This window comes from Falco rusticolus, chromosome 4 (assembly GCF_015220075.1).
Source record: "Falco rusticolus isolate bFalRus1 chromosome 4, bFalRus1.pri, whole genome shotgun sequence".
Taxonomy (NCBI): Eukaryota; Metazoa; Chordata; class Aves; order Falconiformes; family Falconidae; genus Falco; species Falco rusticolus.
Window position 1 is genome coordinate 103,941,493 of NC_051190.1, and position 25,083 is coordinate 103,966,575.

The window sequence follows — 25,083 nt, forward strand, 5'->3', positions numbered from 1 at the left end:
CATATGGTAATACAGTTAAATCTTTGAGAGGGGAGCTGACATTAAGAGCCACATACCTATATGAAAAGCATGGAAAGGAAGTGAAAAGCTGAAGCAGCAGCCAAGAAACAAGGAACATAATCTTAAATTAAAATTTTATTACTTTGATACCAATTCCATGATTTTGAGGGCTGAATTAATGACTTAAAATATGCTAGTAGGATTAATAGCTAATCTCAGCAAAAGTTATTTGTGTTGGGTTAAATCTCAGCTTTTGAAAGGGATAGGTACCATGTTCTTTGACCTGTCTGAGCAGGCAGCAGAGGTAGAGAGCAAAATGTCAGCCAATAATCGAAGCCTGCCTGAATTTTAAAGACCTCTTTTACTTGGAACTTTTAAAATCTTGCATTCTTAAAAAAGCAAAGCCCCTCAGACATTTTTGTCTAAGATTCTCCGTTGCAGTTTGTTCACTAATGGCACAAACCAGACCCCTAGAAAAAGCGGAGACGCAAACTAAGGGCTTGTTTCGCCATTTGGACAGACTGCAGGCAGGGCTGGAAGGGGTGCCAGGGCGGGGGGCGCAGCCGCGGCGGCGCTCCCGTCCCTGCGGCACAGCGGGGCTGCCGCTGCGGCACCCGCGGGCAGCGCTGCGACAGGGCGGTGCGGAAGGGGCCTGCGTGCCTGTCACACTGCCGCCTGCCAGGGGCGCCTGAGGCGGCCCTGCTGCACCAGCGCCACCGGGCACCGATCGCCACGTCGTTAAAGCCGCCAGCACGACGCTCCTGCAACACCACCGCCTGCCGCCGGGGCTGGGGGCGGTGACACCCCCCTTCCCCGCCCGCTGCGCATGCGTGCTGCGGCGCTCCCGGCGCAGCGCTGGGTGCTGCCGGCGCCGCCCGCCTGAGGCGGGGGCGGGGGGGTGCGCGCCGAGCGCCGCGATGGCGGCCGCCGTGGGCCTCTCTTCCTCGCCGGGCTCCCCCGCCGTGAGCGAGCTTTGCCAGAACGGGCGGGAGATCTTCCTGGAAGCTTCGCGGCTGCTCCTCACCTACGCGGACAACATCCTCCGGTGAGCGGGGCGCGGCGGGAGGCGCCCTGGGTCGCCGCTCTCTCCAGCCGGGCCGGGCTCGGCCGGCGGCGGGCGTTGCTGCAGGGTGCGCGCCCGGCCCGCCGCTCCCCGGCCCGCCGCCCCCCGGCCCCGCGCCGCGACAGCCCCTGCCCCTCGCCTGGGGAGCGGCCGGCGGCGCTTGTGGCCGCCGCCTCCTCAGCGCGGCCCTGAGGGCGGCGGTGGCGCCCCTCACCCGCCCAGGCGGTGGGGCCGCGGCCCTCGGGGCCCTGCTGTCCCGCCGCGGGGCCAGCGCCCGGCTCCCGGCCGTGGCTGGCCGGTCGCAGCCGTGCGTGGGTGCCGCGGGGGCCGTGGGCGCGGCGGGTCCGGGGGAGCAGCGCGCTCGGGGTGGGGGGAGTCCGGCGGGGCGCTGGCGCGGCGCCAGGAGCGGCCGGTCACGGCACCGGCACGCCGGGCGCTCCGGGGCTCACGGCAGCACAGCTCGAGGTGCGCCCTGTGGTTCGGTCTGTTACGTAATACCGGGGCTCAAAAACATCTTGCTGCTTTTTGTCGTTATTTTAACATAAGATTACTTTTCGCACAAGTGTGTAGTGGCTTGGATTTTTATTTCTTTCTTGATTGCTGGTTGGGTTGTTTTGAGGTCACCTAAAGGTCAGCAGATGCATAACAGGTGATGCTAAAACAGTGACTTGATTTTTCTGTTGCCTTTCTTTTCTGACGTGGTAAGACTGGGTATCAGGAGTTAATTACAATTGTTTTGTGAGGTGGCTCTGGGGGGTATACATACGCACCAGTATGTGTGATTGACCTTGATGTCTTCAAGCAACTCAGGACGTTCCGAGTGCCCCTCCCTCTCAGTATCTGGTTTGTCAACCACTCACAAAATCCATGCTGTGTGGCAGAGAACAGTGGGTCCTGGGCTGTCCCATTTTAAAGGAAGAAGTGAGATAAGAAGGTGTAGGAGAGTCGAAAGAGGAGAGGGGAGCTGACAGGGAGCCCTTCGAGAAGTAGAGAGACTGCAGTAGTTTTGCCCCCATACCAGGAAGCTGAGCATAGCTTCCATAGTGGGCCTAAAACCATCCAGCTGAGGAGTTCAGTTAGAATGCTGCCAGGCGGTGAGGGGTGTGAAGTTGTCTTTAAGTATCACCGCAGAATAAGCACTGCTGGGTAGGGCTAGAAGAAAACATATTTATCAACTTAAGTTGCAAACTACAATTTGGATCCAGTTTGTAACTCTTGGAGTTAAGCGTGGAAGGACGTGAACTAAGTCAAAGTTTTAGAGAGGTTTCATACACTGCCTACGAGGTATGGATGAAACTAAACTTCTTAAAAAATCTCTTGTGAATGACTAACACTGCTTAGTGCAGTTGCCCAGCTTTTAAGTGTTTACTTAGTTTGCAAACATGATTAAAACTTTTGATTTCTTCAGGAATCCTTATGAAGAAAAATATAGATTAATTCGGATTGGAAATCCAGCATTTTCCACGAGGCTGTTGCCTGTCAGAGGAGCAGTTGAATGTTTATTTGAGATGGGGTTTCAAGAGGTGAGTATGATTTAGTAATTTCTGGTGTCTTCATCAGTTTACACACTAAAATTTAAAATTGGTTGGGTTTTTTTTTCTGCTTTGCCAGTTGTAAGGCACTAGATTTTAAGCCAGTTGCTATTTTCTTTCAATTCTTGTATGCAAATATCTGCAGTTAACCAACAGAAAATTCAGATGAGGCTACTTCAGAAATATGGTGGAGTCAGAGCTAACCTGATCTGTGATAAGCCCGGTTTTCTGCTGATCAGGTGCACTGCTGGTTTGCTTAATTGTCAGATACATATCCCTGCTAGCACAAAGGAAATGGTGGGAAACAGGGGTGAAAACCCCTTCTTTCAGTAGCAGCCCACTATTAGTTGGACATCAGACTGCGCCATTGGGCAGTAGTTTCCATATTGTAAATCTGTGTGTTGAAACCAACGTTTGGAAGGTGGGGGGGGAAGTCCTGCTCTTCTGTTCCTTGTTCCTACCATCAGTAGGGCTTGTGTGGCCCCATAGTGAGTTAGCTAAGGGAAGCTGATCTGATTAAAAAGTAATCCTACCCCCTCCTACTCCCCCCCCCCCCAAAAAAAAAAAAAAAATTCAGCCAATTCACAGTGCAGCTGTGCAAGTACTGGTTTTGTTTTGACAGCAGTGGAGGGCAACAGACTGTTGAAATAGTGGGAGGGTGGGGCTTTCACCCATTTAAAATAATTATGCAACTGAATCCTAAAATAGTCTTGAGTGAGTCTTGATTTTGTTGTAGTCAAAAAGATGTATTTCGAAGGTTGGGTTTTGTCCTGAAATGATCCCTGTCTTGGTGGAATTCAAGCTACCAAACCTTGTTAAGCTAGAAGGAGCCTTTGTAATTACAGGAGAGCTGGGGTTAAAACCCAGCTCTTGTTTAATGGTGCAAAGCTCTTGCTCTGGCTTTGCTTTAATTTGTCTGTTTGATGCTACACTTCTGTATGGGTGCATATATTATGTTATTTAGGTCCAGCTGTCATGAGACTTCTGCCTGCTCTGGGTAAAGTTACTGTAATTGTCCTACTTGGGGGGGGGGGGGAAGGTATGCTGAAAGAAATGGTGACAGCAGAGAGAGAAATAAATGGTCTGTGGATTTATTCTCATGCTGGTACTCAGGAGATGACTTTTAATGATGTGTTTTAGCCAAGAGGTTGTCAGTGTAGCTAGTGAAGCACTTAAGCAGTAATAACAGTCATTTTAAACGTGTTAAAGTGCTACTCGCGACTTCTGTCAGATCTTTAACAGCATGTTGGCTCTGTCCCATGGTTATTGTGTCAATTGAGGCTTGAGCTCATGAACTTCTCTTCAACTGTGATAAAAAAAGATTGTTCTTTCTTTTGTCTCTGCTTGGTAAGCCAACTTTTTCAATTAAAAAATGAGGACTCTTCTGCTGGATTGATACATTCCAATTAGTTTTGCAGTGATTGTAAGAGTTAAAGTGAAGCACTGCATCTGCAATGATAGGTGACCTAAGATAACTGTGGATAAAAAAATTACTTAGTTTAATAAAAAGAAGTGCTGCAGTGATAGAAACTGAAACTCTTGAAGTATGAATGTTTCAGGATATGAATGCTTTTAGTAACCTATTCCTTCATGTTAAGTACACTAATACTTGCTTCTGCCATAATCACTAATCTTTTGTTTTGCTGCCAGTAATCATGTTATGATCAAAAATAGGAACCCAAACATCAACCCGGTACAGGTCTCAATAAGAATATTTCCTGTCTGAAAACTTACCAAGCTTAAAAGATAGCACTATAGAGTTCACAGCAGATGCCATTCTAGAGGCTTCTTCCCCCAGCATTGGCTGTCCTCCTGTGCTGCCTAGCATTTCACTGCTGTAGAGTGAGAACTGAGCATTTGTGTGTGTGTTGTTCATTTCTGTTGTTGCTGCTTTCTCTGCCAAACTATAATTGTTGTCCATGTGTGGCTCTGCAAAATAAATTACTGACAAAAGCGTGTTGTTACGAGCCTTTTTTCGACTGTAAGTTCTTGATCTACAAGCTTCTGCTGTAAGGGGCCTGATCTGAAGGCTGAATCCTGCCATCCCTTAAGGTGCTAACTTCCAGTATATGATACAGCTGTTAGCTATAGATACAAATGGGCTCACTAGCTTGGACCTGCATTAACTGCTGAATTAATTTGTTTATCTTTCAGGGAGAAACTCATCTGGTTTTCCCTAAGGAAGCTTCTATTGAACAGCTACGTAAAATCAGAGACTTAATTGCTGGAGAGAGGAGCAGCAGACTGAATGAGTCAAATCAGACCCACAGATCAGGATCCTCTGAAACCATGGCCAGCACTCAGAGAGTTGCACATCAGCCTTCAAGACCTGCTGACTCTCTTCTTGTCCCTGCCCGTCAGCAACCAGAAACATCACTTGTGCAATCTCTTGAAATGGTAATTGCAATCCGGAAACTTTGTAGGTGCATTTATATTCAAGATTAAGATTGAAGAAGAGTTAGCTGTTGGGATTGGTTGCTTAGAGAGGCTTTGTAGTCTCCAAATCCGGGCATTTTCAAGACCTGACTTGGTAAATCCCAGAGCAATTTGGTCTTACCTCATAGCTAACCATGCTTTGAGCAGGAGGCTGGACTAGAGGAATTTTTTATTTTTCCAGTGGTTTCTGAAGTTCTTGAGTGTTTTCGTTGGTTTCGATTTCAACATGAAACATGGTATAAATAGACTATTAGCAAGAGATTTTGTTGAAGATGTCCATAAATGTTCTATTGATCAGGGTGTCATGAAAAAAAAAGAAGGTTCATTTGTATTGGAAGGGAACAGCAAGGTGGGGGAACAAAGGGAGGGGTGGGAAGCTAAGGCTGGGGCTGTATACCATGTTTGGTATTTGAGAGCCAGCGAAAGAACAGGAGCACAACCATAATGTTTATAATTGTAGCATTTCAGTTAATGTGTTACGACTTCTGTGTGAGCCTCCTGTGAGGAAAGCTTTCTTTTTTTCACATGTAGCTGTTGTGAGAGACAGAAATTTAGCCAGGCAAGGACAAATCTATAGTTCTGCTGTGTGTCCCATGTGTAAGGGTTGAGATGAAGTTCCCTATCAAGACAGAGAGGCAGAGTTCTTTCATCTGATGTTACTTGGCCTGATGGGAGAAGGCTCTTCACACCTCATACAACTCTGAAAAATTAAGTTACACCTTTTGATAGAAGGTCTGAAGGATGCTTTGGTTTAACTTTTCTAAAGAGTGCTTTCCCCCTAGAACCGGTATCACTTCATCTTATATCAGCTTTAAGATTGAATTCTTCCAAAAGCTCACTTTTCATACATTCTTAAACAGAGTTTGTGTCTTAAATTATATTATCAGTATATTATTGGATACAGAAATATTACATGCTGTTTCTTCCCAAGACTTACCCAAGATCAATGGAAGAGAAATGGCAAAGCATAGATTAAAGTTATGGGGAGACAGAGCACTCAGTGATGCATTATCACCCATAATGTCCATTGGGAAGGGAATTGTTGTAGGCACTTGAATATTGAGCCATTTAATATAATTATCTTAGCATGCTAGCAGTTGCCTCTGAATATACTGACTTGGTTTATATGAATTTGGGGTTTGGGCTTTTCTTGTCTGCTTCTTGGTTTTTACTGTTTCAGCCACTTTTGCAGCAGTGGTTGGAAGTGATTGTGAAACCTCTAGAGTGACTTGTGGCAGTACTGATTAGTACTGGAGAAGCTTTGAAGTTTTAGAAGTTGCGTTGATTTTGCAGTGAGAAAAATGCTGCAGATTTCAATTTGACAAGATGTATTCTGAGGTTAATCCTTCTCATTTGTAGTTAATCTGCCCTGACTTATGCTAGCAGTCAGAGTTGTAGATCCATTTCTCTGCAACTATTATTTTTCCATGCCTCTTGAGATTCAACATGGATGGTGGGACTGAATACTACAATTTAGAGACTTTGCTAACACAATGTTGGTATTCTATTAGAATGTTGCATTTCAGCTGATCTCTTGAGGAAATTGCACTGATGGTTCTCTGAGCCATTGCGTTTGGTCTGTGTAGTCTGGGTTGCTTGGAAGGAAATCTGAAAAATACCTTCTGGCTATTATTTGGTCATTTTGCTTGCACAGCAGTATGTGTTTTGTTTTTCAGTGAGTATGCTGCAGCGGTATAGTTGTGTTACCGTTATATGTGCTGCTGTCAGATGTCAAGAGAGTTCTAGGGTGGGTTTTGTAGTGCAAGCATTTTTATTTCTTGCCTATGCATTACACCTGTGAATCATGGGAGCCCTGGTAAGCACAGGGAGAAGTGGCTTAGTTGATACAGCACAGGAATGTAATGGCACACTTCAGGGACCTAACCCATCGTTATTATGCCTTATCTGTGTCTCTTCTGCATTTCTTATCATAAGGCATTCTTGAGACTTGGAGGAAGGAAGGCAGGCTTTGGGTAGTGATTTGGGTGGATGGATTCTGATCTTCATGGCTGACATAGTAATTATAGGAGGAAAGAGGTATCCAAACTTTGCAGTGAGGTTCACCACACTTCTAGATGTTTATTTAAGACTTCATTGATATACAGTGGCTTCCATTAAACCATTAAGCACTACTGTAACACTGATGGTGTCTGCCAGTGGGGCAATCTGAATTGTCAAAGAATTTGGGAGATGTTCTGCTGTGCTGAGCAGTATTTCTGAACACTTTTTCAGGAAGCTGGCAGAACATGAAATTCTATAAGCCATTGGCAGTCCCTAACTTCCCTCATTTCTGTGTTTTCAACTTGCATTAAAGTGAATCTGAACACAGTTGGGTTTAGGATGTTAAAACAATCACCTGCAGCTGATGAGTGGCAGTAAGAACGAAACCAGTTCTGTTTCAGCAGTTACAAAAAATAAGGACCAGTACTGTCCAGCATCAAAATAATCACTCCTAATTTAAATGCTCTTTTGAAAGATGTTTCCTTCTGAAGAGTTTTCACACTGTGCGTTATGTTGCATTTGCTGCTAGCGTTTCAGGAAGGTGTGGGATTTTTGATGAAACAAAAATTAGTTAACAAGGCTGAAGACTGAAGCATGATCTAGCAGTAGAGAAAAGGTTATTTAGCAGTGCCACAGGCTTCCCCCCAAAACATGCCACACCCTTAATTATAAAATCCCATTTCACTTTCTGTGTTGTCCCACTTTAAATGGGAGTAAATAGTTTGCTCAGCTACTAACACCACTACTATTAACTTTAGCTATTTATTTTAGTAGATACGGGTGTACCTTATTGGGTGCAACATGTAGTTGCCACTAAGTGACGCTTAGGATAACTGACTGAAGATACCTAGTTCTTGTATTTGATTTCTAGTGAAAGACACTGTCCAATACATGGTCACAAGGCTATCCAAATCTTTATCAGAGTTGATCTGTGAGAGAAGGAAGAAGAAATAGACAAGTAGCATTCGTGAGTAAGAAACAGGAAAGCAACATTCATCAATAGTAGGCTTCTTTGAACTGGTGCAGCAATGTCCAGGAAATGGAGTGAATTACAGTTTCTTCCATGGATTTCAGATAAAAGATGTCCAAAAGAAAAGCAGGGGGTGGAAACTAAGTCAAATTTTGTTACAGAGGTATCTTTAAGAAAAGCAGTTTTCTCCCAGAATCAGTATACTTGGGACACCATTCAGAATGCTCAAAGATGACAAGGCTGGCTTTACAGTTTGGGTGGTGGTGTCCAGAATTTTACTGATATCTTTACAAATAAATATTTCGCCTGTTAAGCAACATATAATGTAACTGTAAGTATAGAATTACGACTGACTAAAATAGGAGAGCTTGGTTCTTCTCGCTTAAGGTGAAAGTTCATAAATCATCTTGTGACTGAAAATCCTTTTGCAGGCTGCAGATATCTTGAAAACACTTCAAACAAAATTTGAGCATCATGTATTGATGTATGAGAATCCTTCTATTCAGCAGAAAGCGCTAGCTTCAATTCCCCTCCAGCAATTGAAAACGAAGGCTCAGAAAAAGCTAGCACAAGCTACAAGACTGGACAAAGGTAATGCTGTCAAGTTATAATGGATATGAAACTAGAAATATTCTTTCAAACATTGGAATGATGCGTGTATCTACTATGCTTTAGGTATGTGGATTTGGTCACATGCTTGCAGGTTCCAATTGCTGTCTCTAATTCAGAATTACCTTCCTAATTTTCAAATTTTCTACTTCTCTCTTTCCTTCTGTTTTTGTTTTTGTTTTTTTCTTTTTTTTCATTTTTGTCATTCATCCTTTACTGCTTTCATGTAGAAATTCTGAACTCTATTTCTGAATTAATAGTTAACAATGCAGGGGAAAAAATGAGATGAGCATGTACTGTTACATTCCTTGCATCTAGAGTGGAATAGCTACAAGAGGAGGGGAGCTTCTTGCTTGGGTAGTCATTGTTTTGAAATTGTTGGAGTGCAGTGTTCCCATACGTACTACAACTGCAAACTCAGAATAAAATTTTGAAATACTGCTTCTCTTTTTGAAGTGATGTTATTGGTGAGACACTGTATGAGACCTTTCCAAGACACAATTGATACAAAAAATCACCTCTTGCTAATGCTTAAATGAATAGGGTTGTTCACATGCCATCTTCTCAGAGCCAGAAGTGAAACACAGGCATAAATATTTGTGGCATCAACGGCTAAAACACGTGTATTTCCTTCATAAATGCAGATTTTTTTGAAGGTACAAAATCTTTGTCAGTTAAAATATTTTTAAGTGACAGTTTTAGATTTGTTTTTGCAATACAGTGAAATTTTACTTGTATGAGATAAATATGTAAAAAAACCCCACCCAAATGATTCCAAGACCATATTTAAACAAAAAAAAAAATCCTTTTCACTGTGAATCTTTGATAGAAGACTGAAGCAATTCTGCTAACTTGATGGGAGCGCTGTTGATTTGCAAACCAAAAATAAGCTTTTCTCATCTTTTTTATGAAAGACTTTGCGATGTCTCATACGGCCACACACTAATATGTAATTGTACCTTTGGCATTAGAGAGCTCTTCGTCAGTGGATTTTCTTAGTATTTTTTTCTCTTTTTATAAAGCCATACTGGGAAGTAGGAAACTAAATGAACAAGTACAAAGCATTCTCATTCAGCAGCATAGAACGATGCAATGGGGAAAAGAGACTTAACAGTAATGAAAACTTTAAATTCTTTTAAAAAGGAAAAAAAATCCAAGCATCCCGCTTAGACTCTGCTCTGATACTGCTTTGCACAGAACTTCCCAAGCCATCAAGCTGATCTAGATGGCTTCAGTCAATGGCTTTGAGACCTGAATTTAGATACAATAATGGGGCAGGGGTGGAACTCCACTGTTTTGGATTGTGACAGTTTGAAAACATTGAAAGAACTTTATAGAAACATTCCTTTGGGAATGGACTGTGTATGAGATGTATGGGTAATTGGCCCTTTCAGCTGCTTTGGTTTATCTGTACTGCTGTTTTAAGACTGTCACCTGTGGGAATAACTGCTTAGTGCTGGGGGACACTTGTTTTTAGGACTTCCCTTACAATGCTTAATAGACATTTTTGGCTCATAAAGACTGTGCTAAAGAGTCATTTGATCAGAAGTACGGATATTTTTTTTACTGTTTCCCTTTATTACTTTCATTAGAAAGATGGATTGTGCAGTCAAGAATAGCTGCATGTCACAGCCGACTGCAACTGCTTTCTGTTCAAATAAATCACATTTGTCATTCTTTCCATGCAATGTTTTCATGAAGGATTTATTTTGCAAACCAAGAGAAGGATATTCATATGATAGCAGTTAAATTTTCATAGATGGGTTCTGGTTTAAATATTGTTATCCAAGAAAAGAAAGTATGGCCTGTGCTTGAAATCTTCTCATTTTGAGCAGTTTCATGCAGTTTTTTGTTCTTTACATAGACAGTTTGACGTTACTCAGTTTTGAGAATTAAGATTTTCTTTTTTGTGTGTGTTTAACATATGAAGCTTTTTTTATAACGGGACTTCTGAATTATAATAAAGGCCTAGAGATGGTGATTTATGTAGATACTGGAAAGTTCAACTAAATTATTTTTCCATTTGACCTAACTGTGCTGTATAAATTTTACAGGTGCACATGTGAATGAAGAGGACTTCTTACTGTTGGAGCTCTTGGACTGGTTTAAGAATTACTTTTTTCATTGGGTGAATAATCTTCCTTGCAGCAGGTGTGGTGGGCAGACAGAGCCTAAAAGTGACTACTTGTTGCCTACCGAAGATGATCTAAGGTGGAATGCCAGTCGAGTGGAAAATCATTACTGCAACCAGTGTCAGTTTTGTAACAGATTCCCAAGGTGAGCATACAAAGATTTGCTTTGTCTTTTTCTTGTTGTCTTTCAAGAAACAGCTTTGCATTTGTGCGTTTTGTGAACAAGTGATAAGTTGTTGGTTGAAAGATTAGAGAAGCTGATTTAAGAAACATGATAAAGATAGTTGATGAACCTGCAATTGCTCTGTAAGATTAGAGATTTTTAAAAAGAATATATAGCTTTCTCTTATGTGGCCTTGTTCTTGTGGACTTGTTTGATTATTATTATTTTTTACTGTTAAAAGTACAACTTTTATTTAAAATTAATATTGGCATAGTGTGTAGGTAGGGTTTTGTTATTTCAGGGAAAACTTGCACTTCTAAAGGAAATCAAAGGGTAATGTGTATCTTTTGCTGAGTCTATAGCAAAAGCGTGAATATCCATTTTTTAAAAAATATTTTTGTTAACTCTCAAAAGACCAGTATATAAAAATCATGTTTTAAGATGAAGTCTAAGTCAATTTTGAAAACTGAAAAAAAAAAAAAAAACCCAAACAAAAAACCTTCAGTGCTGCTGTAAACATGATGGAGTCATGTGAGTCAAAAGTAGCATTCTGCTTGCGCTTGTTCTGTGCAGTACAGCAATCATTTCCATTGTCTTCTGTGGTCTGAATGGCACTCGTGACAAGGACAGTCATGATGTAAAGCTTTTGAAAGGTGAAATGTATTTTCAATAATTTGGGTTTTATTTTGATTTTCTCCTGTAGGTATAACAACCCTGAAAAGCTTCTGGAAACTAGATGTGGACGCTGTGGCGAGTGGGCTAACTGTTTTACACTGTGTTGCAGAGCTGTAGGTTTTGAAGCTAGATACGTTTGGGACTGTACAGGTATTAGTATTCTAAAATATTGTAATGTTAATACAAACCTGTGCAAAATGAGGTGATATATCTTATGGTTCTCAGATTATATTAGGCATCAGGCAGCATATAGAGTTATGCAGTTCAGCTAACAAAGACAATATGAATTCAGTTTACTTCTTGTCTGATGAGGTGAAATGTATCTCTGGAAGTAAGGCTATATGTTTGACTTCAAAATGATACAATCTTGAGTTAATTCATAAAGGACTGTGATCCTAAGATAGAAAGAGAAAGCTCTGGTAATGTTTCTGAATGTAGATGAACAGAAAATGAGGTCTTTTTTTCACCTGTTCCTTCATTTAAATCAGGAAAACTTACAATATTATATAATAATTCATTATTTATCCTTGGTCTTTGTTATATAGATCATGTTTGGACTGAAGTATATTCTTCATCTCAGAAAAGATGGCTTCACTGTGATCCATGTGAAAATGTCTGTGATAAACCTCTTCTCTATGAAACTGGGTGGGGAAAGAAGCTTTCTTATGTAATTGCGTTCTCCAAAGACGAGGTAGGAGTAATGATGTTAATAAACTTGCCCTGAGGCAAGTGTGCAATATGTTCTATCTGTATTTCCAGAATTATTATAGAAAAACATACTTTGATTAGCTAGCCTCTTTAAATGAAGCAAGATACACGGGAATTTTTATTTTCTTCTTCAACTTGTGCTTGAGGTTGTTGATGTCACCTGGAGATATAGCTGTAAACATCAAGAAGTGCTCTCCAGAAGAACAGCGCTCAGTGAAGCTACGCTACGTGAGACAATTAACGCACTAAATAGAACGGTATGTAGTTTTTCTTAAATGGATTTCTTTAAGTGAAACATAAGTGTCTTTCCAGAATGTGAAGTCCTTGAACAAAGGAATGCATTTGGTAACCTGATAGGAATGTCCGTGCGGTGTGGAATATAAAATGCTGCTAACTATACAGACCTCATTTTACACTGAATACCTAAGTATCAGTCACAGTGCTGAATCTGTGAAATAAGATGAAAAATTGTATGTAAGAGGATGATCATATTATGTCTTACACAGTCAAATGTGTGTGTGTATATACATGTACGTGTTAAAAAAAATTCTGTGTATATATATATTTTTTCTTGATGGCTTTGGAGTAGACTTGTACATAAAAAGATTTTGGGGGTAAACCACAACTGCTTTGTAACTATGTGGAATCCCTGGGGGTGGCTGAGCGTTTTCAATAATACTAAAACTTGAAAACAAATGAGGGCTGTGTTTCTTATAACTATAAATACTGATTTATTTTCTGTGACTCTTTAAGCTCTAGGAAGCAGGAGGAATGATTCACAGGCTGTGTCTAAGACTTTCAAGAAGTGTTGATACCATCGGCAGAGTTTTGGCTCAGAGCCATGTAGACTGTTCATGCCTGATGTCCCCAAAACACTTGGAGCCATTTGCCATCTGCATGTCATAGTCACAAAACATGAGTGCACTCAGCACCTCTGCTAAGCTTTTTCCACTCCCTGCTTGAGGCAGGGTGAACTTTTCTTGACTCAGTATTCTAGAATGTCACAAAACCTTGAATGACCTGTGTAAGGTTCCATTCTGTCCCCACTTCCTTCCATGACTAGTTCCTGTGCATAAAACTTTAGTTCCAGTGATAGTATACAGCTGATGGCTTAATAAAGAGAGATTATGCCTTTCTTGGAGGCCTGCTGGCTTGAGGGTTATAACCTTGCGCTAAGAGTATGAAGGAATTAAGCTGGACTTAAGTTTGAGGCCAGGGCCTGAAATCAATAAAGAAAAATCAGTTACATAGCAGAGTGGAGCACTGAGAAATTTAGCGAAATAAAAGGAGGTAAATGAGAAATTCACATTGAGAAATGCATGCACTTTGTGCAGGGTTGCAGGAATTTAATGGCATCCTCTCTGAGCATTGGACCCTTACTGGCTAAAAAACTGATCTGAGGGGCCTTTCTTCTGATCGACTGGTGATAGAAACCAGTCACCAGACTCCTCCTCCACCAGTTGTCTGTAGGGAAAGAACATGGGAAATGGGACACTATTAAGTTAAAAAAATCAACCTGACAATATTAATGGGATCAGGAAAGTATGTGCAACTGACTCATGGGCTCGCTTGCCTCACCTCTTCCTCGCCTCATGAATGTCACCTTAGGATCATGCTTTGTTTCACTTAAGTTTAGAGAACTCCGGTAAAAAAGTGCCATTGCCATCTCCAACAGGTGGTGCTGCGTGTTGGTCTATTGGCACATTTCTTACTCCTTTCCATCTACTTTACAGGCCTGTGCAGCTCATAAGCTGACATGAGCAGTTTTCAAACAGAAAGATTGGGCATTCTGCTCATGTTTTAAATGAAAACTTCATTAAAAACTGAGTACAGGGAAGAAAGCTATACATGTGCTTCCAGGACACTCCTTTATTTCTCCTGTCTTCCTTTCTCTGCCCATAGCCTGGCCCTTTCTTGTCTATGCTGCATGCTTTCCCTATTGCTTTCCAGTATTATTAAAGCTGTCTTGTGATTTTATTAGAACACCTTAGTCAATCTTTTTGATGATCTCTTATTCTGAGCAACAACTTACTCCCCCTTTTTATAAGCTGAATGATACTCACACTCCTGGCCTCCTACACGCGCTTCCTTTTGCTCAGTACCTGTTCAGCCTGTTTGATTAATTTATTAAACTAATGAATTTAAACCCTGTAAGTAACTGCTCTTACTCCTTTTTTCTTTTGTCTGATATAGTTGGAATTGGATTTCAGGGACTTGGAGGCAGTTTGTTTTAGCAATCTGAGGGCAGGGCCTGGGGCTTCCAACATTAGTCCTAGCCAAAGGGCCTTTCCTAAAGTTCCTGCTAAGTTGCTAACGCAGTGGGAATCAAGGGGCCATTAAAAAGTTGCTATTTGGGGATCTCTGTTATATTGGGCAGCTTCTGCAGTCAGTAGAGGAAGGGTAAGGCAGCTCACCCCTACAGCTATCAAGACATCTTATAGCATGTTTTCATTACTCTGCTCAGTCAGAAGCGTCCATTTCAGCTAGTATGCAATTTCCTTCACTGCAGCCTGTTCAGCAGATAAGTGACGTAGGCAGAGGCCTCTACTAACTTTCCCTTTTCCCATCATCTCCTAGAGACTGGTTCCATGCTAGGATGGATTATAGTCTTCGTATCTTTTGATGCAGAGCTCCAGCACTGCATTTCTCAAGCTCAGTTCTTCTAAGTTGCAACTCAAGAGAAGCATGGTATGCAGTATACGTTGTCACCTATACTGCAATTTTAGTACAAATGGAATCTGAGACATTGTTATTGTTCTTTTCTGCATCAAGAGCAATGATTGTGGTCATTATTTCTCTGTATGTCTGTCTGTTTAGTCACCGAGCAGAGACCATGCAACAGTTCAAAGCATGTTGAGTGACTCACTGTTAAATGGAAAACAGGCAAGGATAATTTAATCTGTTTAGTACACTGTTTTACTTCTCAGAAATACTGTGTGTGTTTTATTTGTGTCAGGCATTCCTAAATGGGCATGTAGCCTCTGGATTACCAACCATCTGATGTTATTCTATAGTACTGTATCACACCCTGACTACAAATTTTCTTCACCTACTTTGTATGGGCATTGCCCTATTCCAGTCCATTGTATATCAGCCCTATAGAAATTGGGGAGAAGACCCTCAACTTTCTACTGCTTTCATTGGACACTGGATGGTAGGACAGGGAAACACACTACTTATTTTTATTTGCTACAGGCCCCGTTTTTTGGTAGTGATTGTGAATGGGTCTAGCTACAGCCACATCAGCTCTTAAAAGGCAAACTAGTATTTTAGGTTGAATTGCAACCATTTTGTGGTGATTGATTTGAGGTGAACCAGTATTCTCTGTTTAAAGGTTTAAAATTGAATTTTTACCCTCAAATTAACTGTTGCTTGCCTGGCAGTGGGTCCACTTAAATCATAGGTTATCAATCTCTTGAAAGCACAGAGTCCTTCAGGAACCATCAACAGCATAACTTGCACATGATGCAGAACTGATTTTAAAGCTGCAGTTCACAATCGGTCTTCCTTCCTTTTCCCTTTGTCTGCCAAAGAAAGGTGGGGCCTGAGCATGTGTCTAGAGGGTAATACCTTAAGAAAAAAACAAAAGCAGGAAGCTTGAGCCGTGGCAGTTGATAATGGAGTTCTTGGAATCCCTTTCAGTACGTGGATGCTATTGATGACAGTGTCATTTGTAGGAAACTTAGTTGCAGGTTTTCCCAGCCCAGGCAGCATTGATCTCTGCAGCGTCTGAGCATTATGCACATCTTAACTGCTGCTAGTGTTCATATGCAACAGTTTGCTGGATGGAGTGAGATGACAAGAATTGGCATACTTGTGCTTTTTATGGTTGAGGAACTTCCTTATTTCTTGTATCGTACATAAAAGGCCTGTCTTCTGAAGTAACTTTTTTGTGCTGAAGCACTGCTCTTTAACAGCTGCAGAGGAAGGGCAAGGAAGCCTCAGTGTGGCATCGCTAACTTCAGTCGTGATGATTCCTGATGCTAGGTTTCCCTACATCAAAGTGGCTTGAAGAAAATTGTAGATTGGTGTCGTTAACTTAGAGTAATCCATATCAAACTTACTCTGAACTGGCGTGAGATCTGTAGTACAGCATATGGGTGTTCGAAGTGCCCAGGCAAGTGTTAGATTCAGGAAGGTCTGGTGTTTCATGAGCTGCTGGAGTCACTGCTTGTCATCCATCAACACAGAAGTGTATTGCCCTCTTGCTGTGTTAGAACTGGTGTTTGGCAGCTGGAGTTTGTTGAGCTGGAGCTGTTTCTCATCATTTCTCTGTATCTGCTTTTCTTTACCAAGTTCCACGTGGTTGTCTGGAACAAAACCTCCTCAAATGCCTTTCCTGATCCTTAATAGCAAAACTTTCTGGGGTCAGGACTGCTTTTGAGATAATTGGAATACTTACTGCCCTGAAGTTTTGGGTCCTAGTGGGCTGAGTATGCATGCCTTGGGCAATCACCAAAGCAGGAAAAAAAAGATGATATGTAATCATTTGCATACTCAAAATTGTACTTAATTTTCCAGCCCTGTGTGGGTGTATCCACAGTTAAGGAAGAAGTTTTTGCATGTCAGCTCTGTATATTTGATGTGAAAATCATGGAGACAAAACCCCAGCTTCTCAATTAATTTTTTTGAAGTTTGTGCCCATAGTTTTATTCATGGGAGCAAAGAAAGTGTTATGTAATTCTTTCTCTTTTCCACTAACTTACCAGGAAATGTACGTGACACGCTTTTCTGTTTTCTGATACCTGCAAAAATATGAATGTCATAGATTGTTTATGATAGAATCAGTCACTGTGAAATAACTGTTTCGGAGACCGACGGAATCTTTTGTTTGGGCTTAATCACAAAACGAAGAATGTTGCCAATCAAATCGCTCCACCTTAGAAAAATTCGACCCAAAAATTATGCTTGCTTTCTCTTTCCCCCAAATAATACCTAGAACAACTGTGGTACAGAATACATAAGAATAGCTATAAAATATGCTATGGAAGTGTTTTGTCATCCAAGCAAATGTACAAAAACCAGCACAAACCTTATTTTAAAAGAAATCCACATAGTGCATGCAAGTTCACAGGAAAAGCACCGCTGTTTAATAACCATGCAGTTATGACTCATTTATATTTGTACATGTGGTATAGAATCAGTGTTTGTAACACTCAGTCTAGACTTTAAATGTTGGTCTCCTTTTTTTATTTTTTTTTTTATTTTCAGTTCTCTTTCCCCTCCATTGGTGTAACTAGAGCAGAATTACAAATACTATTTTTCTGGATTTTTTACTTTGTTTCTTAAATGTATTTTCAGAGACAACAATCTTTGTCAGAAAATAGAAAAAGAGAGCTTTTGGAAAGAACAATTGTGGAGCTTGTTGAATTTATTTCTCCTAAAACACCTAAACCTGGAGAATATGGTGGAAGGACATCAGGTTCACTGGCTTGGCGAGTAGCCAGAGGTGAAGTTGGTCCAGAGGTATTTAACTTTTGCACTGGTGACCATCTTAGAGGTAGCTAACTAGAGGTTCTATGATTGTGGTCTACAGAGGAATAGCACTTTATGGTAGGTAGCCTACAGATTTAGTTCAAACAGTGCAATTTGCAAAAACATGAGGTGCAAGTTTAATGTGAAATCAGAAGTCCACAAGTAATTTTTGAGGATTAGTGGTGGTGTGTTGATTCTAAAAATGTTTGGGAATCCTTGATCTAAAGTGTGTTTTGCATGTACAAGTTCATAAAAAACACTTTTTTTCCTTTTAAGTAATTACAGTGTGACAGAATTAAAAGTTTAAGGCAGTTGAAAGCAATTGGGAAAACTTTAAGAAATGTTTATTTGTGGTTTTATTAGTTTCCATTGGTTAAAGCCTGGAAGTAGGTTTTGACCAACTGTTCTTGTTAATAAAACAATGTGGGAGCACTTAGGATTGTGTAAGTGGAACAATCTCTCAAGTTTGAGACAACTTGAATTTACAAACTCAATTGATTTTTCCTATCAATGTTTTTTGACTGTTTCCAAAAGCAAGTTTTTATTTTTAATTATTTTATGCTAAGATACAGTTTCTCAGAACCATAGCTATATTTGAGTTGAGCCAGCATGCAAAGGTATGGCTTACCCCATCACTCGTTACATCAGTTACTTAGTGATCCTGTCGTGTGGAATGACTAAAAATCCTAAACAGAATCCTAAACCTTCACAGTTAAGTGAAATTAATGAGTTTCTTAGGGTTGTTTAACTTTGAGATATTAAGAGTTTATTTCAGTTCTCCATAGTTTAGAAGATTGAATTTCTGCTTTTCTGAAACGCGTAAGAACAATGAATCTTAAAAAAAAAATATAATACTGTGAAGTTAGGAAGTTTGTACCTTAAGTTTTTTTACATAGATTTGTAAACTGTCATATACAAGCAGCTGTGTATGATAGTCACAGAATTATATGTTATTCAAAATAACCATTTACTTATTAATTGTACAAGAAATATACTCCACATGAAAAATTTCTATTCCTAACGGTAATATCTTACTGAAATTTGCTAATTTTATATTATTTTATTAATAATTTACTTCTAAAAGTAATTATATGAAAATTTCAAAAATAAAATTACTGCTCCCCTTTGAAAAAGGTGCAGATCTATTGTTGGAAACTGGTTTAAAACTTTCGTTTTGCAGAAATGCTTTAGTCCATGACCTCTCTTAGAAATGACATTTTTTTCAGTTGACAGCAAAACTGAATTGGGAAATCATGGCATGCTGTTTAAAAGTAAGATAGTCTTACTGAAATGTCTTGGGGAATGAAGGTGCTTGTATTTTTTGCCTTTTTCAGAAAAGAAAAGAAGTACTTTTTATTCCCTCTGAAAAAGAGAAGACATCTAAATTCTTCCACCTCATCTACAATGTAGTAGAAGATTGTTACACACGTATTTCCAATAATAATGAAAAAATAAATGGCTGGGAAACAGGTGTTTGGAAGGCAGAGTCTGTTTGGAGAAAGGTTGAAACGGATTGGAAAATGGTAAGGATAACAATTATAAGAAGTGTAAAATCTACCCTGAAAGTACAGTAACTCCAGTAAAGTAGAAAACCCTTGCCAGTGTTTGGCATCAAAACCTCTCTTGGTGCCCATAGAATTTAGCTAATGTTAATAAAAATAACTGTTAAGCTTCGGGTAGGATTACCAGATGATTTAAGAAATTGGAAATAAATTTAGCTTGTCTTTCAGAAAGGATAACTGAATTTTCTGCAGATAAGTAAAATCCTTGCTGAAGTTATCAAATAAAAAAAAAATGGCATTCTTCTTAACGCTTTTGGGCAAACATAGAAATACTGTCTTGTTGAAAAGCAGTACTTCTCTCCAAAAAAGATGGGTTTGTTCTTGTTTTAGAGAATGGCTTTATCATATATCATATCTCTTTGATACACAGCCAAAGGAAGAAATTGTTTTCCTAAATATTACGAGTTCCGTCTGGAAGAATGCAAAACCCTGTTAGTTACCCAGATTATTGTATACCCTGCCCAGAATCCTTTCCATCTGTCGGGACACTGAGCAGCAGCAGAGTCGTATGCTCTAACCTAAGAAGAGAACCGATGCCTGTAAGATGGGAAGGGGTCATTTACTAGCAAACAGCAATTCCTGCAACAGCTACCACTATGGAACTGAGCGTTCCTGTCAAGGACTATAGCATGTCATTGCTTTCTTCCCATGTCATTTCACTAGTCTGAAAGGTCTCTGGCCAAATACTCTTCTAGCGTTGGCAATGGTTTACTTCCCATCGATGTAAAATGGAGCTAAGTATATAACTGTCTTCTGAAGTTTTCTGTGCTGGGTCTCTACGTAATTGACTTGCAAAATGCGATGGGGGAATAGTTTGGGGAAGTTATTCTGCATAAAAGAGAAGGAATAAGGGACGAAATAATAATATATGGAGAATAAAAAATGTTTCAACAGAGTAGGCTAATAGGAGAAGAGAAGTAACAAAAACTCAAAATGAGGGACAACTGTTCTCTGCTTCCCTAGGATCTGCTAAAAATCTAATGGCATGTTATATCTTAAAGTCTCCAATGATCAGTTATCCTCACTTTTGCAAGAAACATACTACCTTTGCACTGAAACCAACTGCAAGTCTGCTGTTCTGCTTAGCTCTACTAATTGTGTAATACAGGGAGGGTCCAATCTATGAGACCAGACAAAAAGGTTTTACCCTTGTTATTTAACAGCAACTCAATTTTTCTAAATAAAGGATGAGAGGGTGGCCTTGAGAAATCGGGAACTACAGATCCAGGTGTATCTCAGACTTGTGGGTAAGGCAGGAAGAGCATCCTGCTGAAAGTCTGTGTATGAATCTAAAATGACTTTTTGTTGTTTGATTGTATTACGGGAGACAGAGGGAAAGGTTGTTTGGTGTTTGCCTGTTCTTTTTTGTAATGCCTGTAGCAGATCTGCAAGGTATGGATTTGGAGATTGATTCAGCAGCTGTCCGAGAAACTTGGCAGCCAAAGGAGCCTTCATACTTTGTTTATCATTTAGTATGTGATGAACAGAAAGGAATTTAAATACAAAAGCCACAGTAAGAAAAAGTAACTATAGATATTAGCCCAAGAGTAACAAAAAAGAACCATCAGTTACCTATTCTGTCTTTGCAGTGTTGTTGATCAGAATGATTCAGATAGATGATAGATTTGGCCGATCTGACTGTAGCCTGTATTTGTGTATGTTCTTGCTATTCTGTATCACTTGACTATATGGTATACAAATTAAACAGATACAAAATACAAATGTAATCACATTACCTAGAGGTAATTTGGCACCCAGGGCTCAAACAAGCAGACTGCAGTAGGTGATAATGAGAATCTAAGAACCTGTAGATCTGAAATCCATGGATTTCTAAAAGCTTGTTTTCCTGAAGAATTGCTCCAGTAGAAGGAATTTGAGTCTTCCCCGCCCCGAATTAAGACTTTTTTCAAATGATACTGGAAAATGAGTAGCCAGGTATGAAAGTTAGAGGACAGTCAAAAAGACACAGAAGGAAACTAACTTCTGTTTTTCTGGTTAAATGCTTGGATTTTATAATGGAAGATGAGACAGGTCCTAAAAGCATATGTTTAGTGCACCTCAACCAAGTAGTAATTAACGGATTTTTTTGCTTTCCTTGCTTAAATATGGCAATTCCGTGGGAACTGATCAAGGGAAATCTCTTGCTAGAAATAGCTAGGTACTTAAAAAATACAGTGTGGAGATCAGCCCTTTCATGAACATCATTATATTCACATGAAAGCAGGTTAAATTGTTTGATTTCCATAGTTGATCTTCACACCTAGGGAACATAACACCTCACACCTTTGGGGTTTCTCAGCTTTCTTAAACATGGGAATTAGTATTTTTGTCTGGTTCGTAGTAACACAAATTCTGCTTCATAGTCTGTCAATGACATTTCTATATTAGGGTGAGATCTTTAGCAAAACATACTACTGTGTTTACTATTTTATTCAGGGTTGTTCTTTCCAGATTGAAAACTAAAGAGCTATCTAAATCCATTCAGTATGATGATAATCAGAAGCTTGGACATGACAGAGTTTTGATAAGTTTTCTTAACTAAGGATTCTGAAAGGATCATGGCAGCAATCTGTAACATCTTTTACCTTGGTTTGCTGATAATAGATAACTAGACTTGAAAGGACCATCAGACACTTACCACAAAGTTATCATGAGGGTTGGTAATAACTTTAATGAATGTTAACCTATGGGCTTGACTGAAGTCAGGTGAAGTTTAGAACAGCATTGGGAGTACATTAAATTACGCAAATCTCCTAACAGTTCAAGTAAAGTTAATACAGGATTTATATATGGCTAGCATGTATAATTTGCTTTAACCAAGACTTGTCAAGTCCTAGGACAAGTAGTATGCAGCCACATCTGAAGAATCTAAAATGCTGGTTACACAGTTTTCTTCATCAGCGATACTGACCAACCAAAATGAACAACAAAAGTGTGTGGGCTTGTGCATTTATATGAAAAACAGAAGTCTGCTTTTTTGTAAAAATAATAAACTTAGGTATTTTTGTGGCTTAAACTTCACCAGCTATGTTGAAATAGTGTTCCCTAGTGAAGGACTATGAACATATACTATTACCTAACTGTGGAATAGACTTAAGGATTCAGAATGAGGTTATATTAAAACTGTAGATACTACCATTTTGTAATGTTTAGAGGCTTGATAATGAATGAAAGCGTGTTATCTTTAGATGTTATGTCCTTGTTACACACATCTAATTAATCATTGTTGGTGGTCTCAGTTTTTGATATGCTAACTATGTCGTCTTTGCATTTAGGTTTATTTAGCCCGAAAAGAGGGGTCATCCTCTGCTTCCATCAGCTGGAAGTTTGAGTGCAAGTCAGTTGGTCTAAAAATAGATAACATTTCAGTTAGAACAAGCAGTCAGACGTTTCAGAGTGGAAGAATAAAGTGGAGACTTTGCTCTCCAACAGCAGAAATTGCTCTGGTAGGAGGTAAGTGTGGACTTTAAATAATTATATCAAGCAGCAAAGGTGTAACTGGAAATAAATAGTTTGTATGGAGAGAGCACTGTCCAAATACTAAAAAAATAAATGCAAATGTATTTTGACTTTTTAAACTCAGTTTTTCTTAGCAAGGTCAAGAAAGTGCTGTGCTTTTAACCAAAACTGGTACAAACACCGGTTTTATTAATATACACACCCCCTACCTGCAACAGAGCAGGGTTAGCAAGAACACAGAGTGGATACAAGATACTTTCGTGTTTTACTAGGAAGGATAGATGCTTCTGTGTGCGGTGGCTTCAATCTTTAATAGGTCCTCTAAGGCATGAGCACTTAACAAATAATAACCAAAAATTTTCAGGTTTTGTTTTTTTTCCTTGCCACTGACTGACAGATGAATTTGAGTAGTTGCAGCTGAGATCCTTAAACATTTATTACAACTTACCCTTCTTAACATGCATTCTAGCAGTATATGCTGTCTGGAGCAGTGGCTTACTGAATTGTTTATCTCTTCCTCCAATAGATAAAAATCTTTACTCCTATTCAGATTTTTCTGGTGCAACGGAAGTTATGTTGGAAGCGGTTCTAAATGGAGGGGATGGCGAAGCTGCATGGCAACACACACAGCTGTTTAGAGACAGCTTAACAGGATGTGGAGAAAATGGCTTGGAGATAATTATAAAACTCAGTGACCTCTGAGAACCTGAACTGAAAAGATGTTCTTTGGAGTCCATGAAGACGTTATGCCACAGATACAACATGAAGATTTGGTTTGCAGTTACTGTTCATCCTGCTGGCAGCTTATTTCCTGTTTCACTACTTCCATTTAACCAACTTGAAACTGCACGTGTATTGAATAGGTAAACATCACAATGACAACCTCTTCGCTTTAAAAGCAAACACCAAAATCAAGGCATTGAACCATTACATACCCTTTTCTTAAACTTTATGATGAAAAGGCAACAGGTTATAGGAAGAAAACATGATCATAAGAGCACAGAGCAATTGTAATTGATTTTAATTTGGAGTTTTGGGGTTGGCTTGCTGGGTTTTTTTTTATGATCTACTTCTTGGAAAAACAGTTTGAATTCCATTTCCTGATTACAACAGATGGTTGTGATGATTTAAAAGTATTTTAAAGAACAATAGAAGACTTAGACATTTTAAAATAAAATTATGATTTCGTGTAATAACCAGAAGAGCTGAAATTAAGATGAATTTTGAAACAATCTTGAAATGGTCTTATTACATAGCTAAGTATTAAACTTGCGTTTAATACCTAAAATTGTTTGGAAATACGATGGTGTGCTAGGAAAATAAACTAATTTTGAATGGAGTGTTCATTATCTACCTAAAATTATCATGGCTTGTGATATGAAATTGAGACTTAAAACTGAGTAAGAACGTTAGAACTTTTTTCTATGAAAAAATAGTTTATTCATTATAAATATTTTTAAATGATACAAATTCATATGTGCCCACTTTTTAAAAGATTTATTAACCACGTAGGCTTAAATCACTTTTTGAGCTGTTGTCTTGAGTTGCTTTGAATACTATTCCCAGATTTGATGTAAAAGCGCATACAGTTTTTCTGTTTGTTATTGAAGTGTTTAAATTTCTTTTCATTAAATGTAATTAAAACTGCCACCCAGGAGATGTCAGATGTAGAAGTACTGTGACTAAAGTACAGAGTGAATGTTCAGGTTAGGTAGCCATCAGAAAATTTGAGGAAGGCTATGGCTGGATTTTACAAGAAATTTTCTATTACAGGACTATAACGCAAAGTTAAAACTATAGTTTTATTTTAAAATAAGTGAAAATTAGGGATGGTGTTCTCAAGATCAGTGGTTTTAAAGCTTTTTGTTCCTTTTTCTGACCCTTCTACCACTGTATTCATTTGAAATGATTGTCAAGAATAGTTTATGTTGAAATAAATGTTTGCTGACCTTTCAATGAATCCAAGCAAGTGTAAGACTATTCAGGTTTTATTTGGAAATTGCATATGCATAGTGAGTGTAGGCATCAAAATTGTGTCACAGGCATCTTAAAAAGTAGTAGGTTATGGCAGCTCAGGAGTGACAGAATGATGTATGATGGACTACGTACTTTGCATCAGAATGTAAATTGGCACTTTGAGTGGAATTAGAAAGAGCTAGTCTCACTCTTAATACAGAACAGCACAGTGACAGGGAACTGTCTGAAAGGGTGTTCATCAGCACTTGACTAATGCAGAGTGAATTTGCCAGTTTCCATTCAAAATTCCTCCTGTATTTAGTTTCAGCTAAATGCTAGTTC

The 25,083-nt window shown here is 39.5% G+C and overlaps 1 protein-coding gene across 1 annotated transcript; it reads left to right on the forward strand.

The window, feature by feature from the left end:
• The first annotated feature begins 863 nt into the window (after window positions 1–863).
• Window positions 864–24,750, forward strand: NGLY1 (N-glycanase 1). The gene is made up of 12 exons (XM_037384091.1): window positions 864–1,045; window positions 2,472–2,586; window positions 4,750–4,992; window positions 8,434–8,593; window positions 10,666–10,888; window positions 11,610–11,731; window positions 12,127–12,272; window positions 12,436–12,546; window positions 17,591–17,755; window positions 19,099–19,287; window positions 22,602–22,779; window positions 23,312–24,750. The coding sequence occupies exons 1-12, from the start codon at window positions 918–920 to the stop codon at window positions 23,485–23,487; spliced, it is 1,956 nt and encodes a 651-aa protein (XP_037239988.1). The 5' UTR covers window positions 864–917; the 3' UTR covers window positions 23,488–24,750.
• The last annotated feature ends 333 nt before the right edge of the window (window positions 24,751–25,083 follow it).

What these genes read in the sequence shown, in the direction of transcription:
- NGLY1 (XM_037384091.1), top strand. Translation starts at nt 918, where the DNA reads ATGGCGGCCGCCGTGGGCCTCTCTTCCTCGCCGGGCTCCCCCGCCGTG. An exon ending in TTGTGCAATCTCTTGAAATG is followed by an intron (nt 4,993 to 8,433) that starts GTAATTGCAATC and finishes ATCCTTTTGCAG; the next exon opens with GCTGCAGATATCTTGAAAAC. An exon ending in TTAACGCACTAAATAGAACG is followed by an intron (nt 12,547 to 17,590) that starts GTATGTAGTTTT and finishes ATGTATTTTCAG; the next exon opens with AGACAACAATCTTTGTCAGA.